Source organism: Gossypium hirsutum, chromosome D09 (genome assembly GCF_007990345.1).
Source record: "Gossypium hirsutum isolate 1008001.06 chromosome D09, Gossypium_hirsutum_v2.1, whole genome shotgun sequence".
NCBI classification, from domain to species: Eukaryota; Viridiplantae; Streptophyta; class Magnoliopsida; order Malvales; family Malvaceae; genus Gossypium; species Gossypium hirsutum.
Genome location: NC_053445.1, coordinates 6,883,662 through 6,891,840, shown reverse-complemented (window position 1 = coordinate 6,891,840; position 8,179 = coordinate 6,883,662). Strand labels below are relative to the sequence as shown.

General features: G+C 31.1%; 1 protein-coding gene across 1 annotated transcript; it reads right to left on the bottom strand.

Annotated features, from left to right (window-relative positions):
• Nucleotides 1-3,542: 3,542 nt before the first annotated feature.
• On the bottom strand, nucleotides 3,543-6,234 carry LOC107892333 (probable WRKY transcription factor 72). The gene is made up of 4 exons (XM_016817395.2): nucleotides 6,101-6,234; nucleotides 5,462-5,980; nucleotides 5,258-5,371; nucleotides 3,543-4,850 (listed from the first exon to the last, which is right to left on the bottom strand). The coding sequence occupies exons 1-4, from the start codon at nucleotides 6,191-6,193 to the stop codon at nucleotides 4,119-4,121; spliced, it is 1,458 nt and encodes a 485-aa protein (XP_016672884.1). The 5' UTR covers nucleotides 6,194-6,234; the 3' UTR covers nucleotides 3,543-4,118.
• Between the last annotated feature and the right edge of the window lie 1,945 nt (nucleotides 6,235-8,179).

Genomic DNA, 8,179 nt, shown 5'->3' with positions numbered 1-8,179 from the left:
TTATAACCCATTTTACATCCTTTTTCTATTATTCTATCCTGTTTTTTGTCTTGATCTTGCAGGGTATGGAGGTGCTGGTAGTGGAGGAGGAGCAGGTGGCCGACATGGTGGCATGGAGAGCTGGGCGTGGTAGACGAGGAGGCCACGCGAGGCATGCGGCGGCCAGCTAGGGTTTGCTGCTGAATTTTGCTGAAAAATGTTTTAGATTTTGGGCCATTTGGGCTTTAGGATTTTGATTTGTTTGGGTTTAAATTTTGGGTCAGAGTTTGGGTTTGTAAATGGGCTGTTACTTTTGGGTTTATTATTTGGTTTATTGGGTTTTGTTATTTGAGTTATTTTATTGGTATGGGCCCGGGCAAATTTTGGGCTTTACAATGATGTTTGAATTTAAATACATATTTTATCACTATTCTTAATTTCACTACTAATAACTAATATTATCTCCATCATTATCTTTATTCTCACTAAAATTAAAGTCACCATCAATCCGCATTCAACTCACCAGATTTATTTTTGGTAGTCTAACTGTAACACCCCTTACCCGAGACCGTTTCCGGAGTCGAGCACGAGGCATTACTTAGCTTATCTTACCAATTCGGAGCATAAAAACTAGGTTTGAAAATTTATTTCATTATTCGCAGCAAATCTGTCCAATCGCGCAGCAGTTACTAAATTAATTATAAATTGAGCTACAGAACTCGAAATTTAATTCCGTAAATTTTCCCTGAAACTAGACTCATATATCTACTCACCATAAAATTTTTAGAATTTTTGGTTCAGCAAATTAGTACAGTTTATTAGTTAAAGTCTCCCCTGTTTCACCACCTGACTGCCCTGACCTCTAGTCACTAAAAATAAGTTTTCTCACTGTAGGATTTTCATATGAAGTTCTTACTTGTTTCTACAGAAAATAGACTCATTAAGAAATCTAAGCATGTAAATTTCAACTCATAACCATTTTTGCACAATTTGTAGTTATTTTCTAAACTCAGAACAGGAGACTCCAAAAACAGTTCTGACCCTATCTTACTAAAATTCACATATCTTAAAATATAAATTTCCTTTTTCTACACCGTTATTTTTCCATGAAAATAGACTCAACAAGCTTTAATTCCATATATCATTCACCCTCTAATTCATTTTATACTATCTTGGGAGATTTTTCAAATTCACGTCACTGTGCTGCCTGAATTCTGTTTCTTTGCAAAATTTTATCCTTTCATGATTTCCATGCATAATTTATCACCTAATCTTTCATAACAACAAACACCTTCATCCTTAATCATTTTAATAACCATACATCATCAAATACTTACACATCACTCATTAGCAAAATCATCATTACAAACATACAAAATAACTAAATCCCTATACATGCCATAACTCAAACGTGTTTCGATATAAAATACCGAGCAGTTGTAGTTGATAGTGTGGACGATCTCCGACTTCTTTAGGATCCTTGAAGTAGCTTTGCAATACTATAAGAGAAAGAGAAATAAAAGAAGTAAGCATAAAGCTTAGTAAGTTTACTAGCAAATAAATAACAATATTTAACTTAAATAATTAAACTCAATGTCTATATCTCTAGTTTACTCTTTAGTTAATCTCATACTAGTTCTCTTACTTGTTTACTTAGAATACTTGTGTGCATAACTTACTCAATCCTTGCTGCATCGTTGAACATCAATTGATAGTATAATAAGTTCTTAAGTCTTACAACTTACCTGAGCTTGCCATTTATGCTTTAAACTGAACTTTCATGAACATGATTCGTTTACAAGCCCGTTGAGCTACATTGGAATAATAAGGATACTCGGGTCTCTTCTGATAATAACATGCCAAAGCCATGTCCCAGACATGGTCTTACATGGGATGTTCTCGTGATGGTGCCCATGCCATGTCCCAGACATGGTCTTATAGGGGACCTCTCATCTCGGTGCCAATGCCATGTCCCAGACATGGTCTTACATGGGACCTCTCGTCTCGGTGCCCATGCCATGTCCCAGACATGGTCTTACAGGGGACCTCTCATGATCTTAAGGATGCCAATGCCATGTCCCAGACATGGTCTTACATGAGATCTCTTTACCCAAATGTCATGACATTCGTTTCCAGTACCATCCTTATGTATCAACGGGACTTTTAATTTTAGTTCTCTATCATTTCATGCTTGGATCATCATCAAATAAATTCATAAAATAAATTCATAATTGCTGGAAATTAACAGCATTAATAATAAATATTGAAATATTGCATTTATTTACCGTAAACTTACCTCGGTACCAATTATAGCCAAATTCACCAACTTAGTCTTCAACTTTATTCTTCCCTTTGTCTAACCTCGAGTTTCGTACTTCTTGATCTAAAATAGTAAATTTAACTTATTTAATAATCACATTCATCAAAACAGCCCTCGACTCTAACTTTTTCAAAATTACAATTTTGCCCCTAAACTTTTACATAATTACATTTTTGCCCCAAGGCTCGGAAATTAAACTTCATCTCTTATTCTTATGTTTTATAACATTCTGAACATTTTTCCCTTCTATGGCAACATCAAATTCCCACTCTAACATGTACTTATGAACATTAGGTATTTTTACCGATGATGTCCTTTTACTCGTTTTCACTTAAAATCGCTTAGCAAAAGTTGTTTAACATAATTTCTAGCTTCATATTCTATCATAAAACATCAAAATAAACACTTTTCACCTATGGGTATTTTTCAAATATAAACCCTAGGTTAAATTATTGCTAGAATAAGCTAAATTAAGCTACCGGGATCTCAAAAACGTAAAGAACATTAAAAACGGGGCTTGGGATCACTTACTATGGAGCTTGGAAGCTTGAAAACCCTAACTATGGCTTCCCCCCTTGCTGATTTCGTTCATATGAAGAAGATGATGATTTTTGCCATCTTTTTCCCTTTTAATTCATTTTAATTACTAGATTACCAAATTACCCCTAACTTAAAAATTTTCTATTTCACTTATCTCATGTACATTTTTGTCTACCAAGTTACCAATGGTATAATTACCATATAAGGACCTCCAATTTAAAGTTTCATAACAATTGGACACCTCTAACATGTAGAACTCAACTATTGCACTTTTTACAATTTAGTCCTTTTGACTAAATTGAGTGCCCAAACGTCGAAATTTTTGAACGAAATTTTCAAAAAATCATTTTGTGAAATTGTAGACCATAAAAATATAAGAAAAATAAAATTTTTCTCATCGGATTTGTGGTTTCGAAACCACTGTTCCGATAACCTCAAATTTGGGCCATTACACTAACCCACATTCTCGGCTTGACTTCTGCCCCAGTAACAACTCCTCGACTTGCAAGGAGGCTGTTGGAGGTTGCTGCTTGAGGCCCTTGCAGCGGCATGACCTCCCTGATTGAAGGCAAGCATGCCCACTGAGATGTGATGTGTATACTAAGCCATTGGTGCCTTCCAACCATTTTAGATTACGTTTACCACAAAAATTTTTACAATCTCTTTCCCAAATCTTCATCATTTAATAAGGAAAAACAAATACTAATTGTAAATCATCTATATATAATTTTTGCCATTCAAATCTCACAATGTAAATATAAACATCCTCAACAAATAGACTAAATGCTAAATTTTAATCCCATATTTAATTTCATGCAACTACATTAAAACACTATATATAACAATAAGGTATCAACAATATATAAACACCTAATATTGGTAAAACAATATGTATAACTATCTCAAAGGACCATATCTTTTAGGTTAAATTATGTTGTTAGTCCTTATATAGAATTTGAGATTTAGTTTCTATATTTAAAAAATTAAAAATTTAATCTTCTTATTTTTTCAATTTAAAAATTCTAGTCCAACCATTATTATTTTTGGTAGTTTCCATCAAAATTTATCAACTCTGTCAATCATAACCTAATCAAAATTTCAAGTTGACAAATTTTAACAGAAAATACTTACAATTTTAATAATTGGACAGAGATATTTAAATCAAAAAAATAAAAAAGACTTAATTTTTAAGTTTTAAAGTAGAATGACTAAATCTCAATTTTGTAAAAGTATAGGGACTAATAGCATTTTTTAACCTATCTTTTATCAATACTATCCGTTAATTCTTTCCTTGTTTATTATCAAAAGCAAGTGTAGAAGCAGCATTGAAACTAGAAAACGACAATGAAGACGGCTGATTTGAACTTCCGATCCTAGAACTTGAAGATTCAAATCCTTTGAAGTAGCTTGACCCACGTAATGATGAATCATTTAAACTTTGAGAATTAATGGCCGCCTGCATCAAATTCTGACTAAAACTATCACCTTTTTGATCGGTTCCATCTCCATGCTTTGCACTGCTATGGCCAACCAATGATGAAATGGCAGCAGATATCAATGATCTGAAACTAGGGTCTGATGTGATTGCCTTGGTTAACGTGTCTGTCAATGATTGTTGGTAAAAGTAGTTTTCTTGGGTGAATGATTCATTGGATACTAGTGGTGAAGAAAAGTTGAGATTTGTCGAAGGAAATCTGGGTGTTGCCGGGCAGTTGGTAGGGAACCTGTTGAAATAATTCAACGACGAGGAGGAGGACGGTGAGCCGGTGAGGTCTAGAGTAATCGTTGGGTACGAAGGTAATCTTGAATTATCATGAAGGCTGCTACTGAAATTGAGTCCATTGATTTCAGTTGAAAGAGCTGGTTGAGATGTTGAAGAGCCGGATAACAACATGGAAGCTGCCGCCGCCGTCGTGGACGCCATAGTGGTGGCTGACACCGGAATCGGGTGGTTGTGGCTCCCTTCATAAGTTGTGACCAGGATGGACATATCCTCAAAACTTCTTTGCACCTATATATATCACCAATTACTATCACTACTATCAATCGGTAAAATTACATGAAATTCTCACAAAGATTAGATTATATTTTGTCTTCTTTATTTAAAAAATGAGTGAATTAATCTATTTACATTAAATTAAATAGTAAATTGATTATTTTTATTAAAAATCTCATTTATTTCTGATGTTAAAAATTGACATAGTTGATGGAATAAATAAACAATTACATGTGGTGTGTCATGTATACCTTCTTTTGACGTACAAGAGTCAATAGAATTTTTAACATAACAACTAATTTACTATTTGATCTAATCCAAAAAATTAATTTATAGAATAAGCAAAAGCAAAAGCAGCCTTTATTATTATTTTACCATAAATATTCATGAGAGCTTAAACAGTAAAATAACGAGAAATCTACCTGTTTTCTTACAGGACAGTCTGGTGCAACAGTGCAACGATAGTAAGCCCTAGGACATGGATTTCCTTTTGAAATTTTCTGGCCATATTTCCTCCATTGACATCCATCATACATCTGTCCATTGACATCCACCATAATCAAAAGCTTGAAAGCTTTTAAAGTCAGCAATATTATATATATATATGTATATTTAGACACACTAACCGTTGGTGCATCACATCTGGTTCTTACAGAAACCCTAGCTCTCTTCACTTGGCTTTTCTGTTCAACTCCCTCTTTGTGGTCCACACCAGAACTTGGTCTCTTTTGAACTTTGCTTGCTTCTTCTGAACTATTTTCATGGCTTGGATTTGAGACAATCTCAGTAGACAATTGAAATTTAGAGTCCAATCCCAGAGTTAGACCACTTTTATTATGATCATCTTCTTCAGTTTTGCTGCAGATTGTTGTTTTTTTATCATCTTTCTTGGAACCAGTTGGACTTGATCTTCCAAGTGAAAGTGAAACAAGTTCAGGTTCTTCTGAACCTTCTTCAATGGCGGATCCTTGTTTAATAATTTCAAAGAAGCGTGACTGAAGAGACTTGTAATTCTTCTGGATCTGCTCTAACATCATCTTCAATCTTTCGTTTTCTTCCTTTGCAGTTTCAAGTTCATCATGGCTTGATGACGACGACGATGATTTCAGATCAACAGTTTTATGAACTTTTCTTCCAATATCAGTCTAAAACTCAAAATGGTCAATTAATATATATGTACATGTATGTACAAGTATGTATGTATGTATGTATGTATGTATGTATGTATGTATGCATGCATGCATGTATGGTTTGTACGTATGTACCTTGCTAGGTTCTGGACTGCAACCTTCTTGAGTAATATTTTCTTCTTGTTTGACAGCATGATCATCTGCCATATTCATCAACAAAACCTCCATTGTTATTGTTTTAGTGAAAATGATGAAAACCTTTATAACCCCTGTCTATATAATACAAGCATAAAATGTCAACATCCCATCTACAGTTGGAAGATCAATTTATTTATCTTTAAAAAAAAAGTGAGTAAACTGTTATGGAAGAATTCAACTTCAACGTTTTCAGAGTTTAGAGATACAGAAATGAATCTGAAAGGTGTAGAAAGAGAGCTAAATTTGCGGCCAATACCCTAATATTAAATGTAAATGTATATGATAATTAATGAGACGACGTCACATGGGGGGGGGGGTTGATAGTCAAAGTATGCATTTTGGGTAGCCATGGATGTTGGGTGATGGACGAGTTTTCATGGAAGAGTCAGCTGCTTGGAGTCTAAGCCTGGCCATTGGCCTTTGTTGGTCAATACGCTTGCTTAACACGGATTTGCACTTTGCCTCATTTTCCATGCTTATAAACCCACTTCAACTTAGGAATTGGATTGCCATTACATAAAAACCAATTTTCATTATCATTAATATTTTTTTATAATTTTTATATAAAAAATTAAAAACAACCTTATAAAAATATAATTTAATTTGCATATGAGTGGGTATTTTAATAATTTTACATATGAAATGATGTTCGATTGACTCATGACTTTTGTGTTTGTTTCATAAAAAAACAACTTGGTTCACTGAAAATAACTTATAAGAAAACGGAAAATAAACCCTTTTTTTTTCTACAAAATGACTTGCCATTCTAAAAAAGGTAAATCATTTTTCTGAAAAGAGTTCATTTATAAGTAATTTGATTTTTATATAAATATTAACAATCAAGTCTAATATTATAATAATAATTTTTAAAATTTAATTTTACAATTATTTAAAATATTAATATCACATATTATAAATTTCAATATTATTAAAATACATATTTAATTATTTATATTTAATAATATAATAAATTATTATTTTAATAAATTATTTTATATTAAAATCTTATTTTAATAAATAACTTTAAAAATAATATCTTTTTAAATTTTAAATAATATTCATATATTATTGAAAAATATTTATATTAAGATTTTAATAATAAATATATATTATAATTATAATTATACTGTTAATAAATGTTTTATAGTATAAAGATTAAAATATGTCATAAGTCTATTTACTCTTCATATATTTGGAATTTAGTCTCTGTATTTTTATTTTTAGGAATTTAGTCCCTCTACTTTTTAGATTTCAAAATTCAGGTTCAATTGTTTACACTGCTAATTTTTTTGTTAATTTTGTTGATGTGACATTTTAAAAAAAATACTCACATGGTAACCATGTAACTAAAAAAATGACGTTATAATGAATCTGAATTTAACAAAATAATTTTAATAGTGTTAAAAGTTAGACCTGAATTTTGAAACCTAAAAAAGTAAAAGGACTAAATTCCCAAAAATAAAAATATAAGGATTAAATTTGAAATTTATGAAGAGTATAGAGACTTATGACATATTTTAACCTAGTATAAAATATGAATATTTTAATTATATAAATATGAGAGTTTTTTTTAAATCATGCTTAGCTTCATTTATTTTTGTCAACTTTATGTGTCAATATTCACTCTCATATATGAAATGTATGTAATTTAAATTAAGTTTTAATTAGGCATTATTTATTATTAAGTTTATGTTTGATATTAATTTTTATAAAATATTATCTTATTATAAAATAAATTTCAATAGTCAAAAGGAAATTGTAATATAATATTTTGTAACAAATTTAGAAAATGATTTCAGGAAAATTTGACAAACAACAAAAAATATTTAACTCAAAATCATTTAAACACTAGAAAATATCAGTTTTTTCAACAAAAAAAAACAATCCATTTTCCAAAAATAAATTTTTGGAAGTTGTTTCTAGTGAAACAAACACAACCTTAAAATAAGTATAAATATCAGGTTATATGATTTTTTTTTAGGATAAACTATGTGAACAATCACTAAATTTTGATTA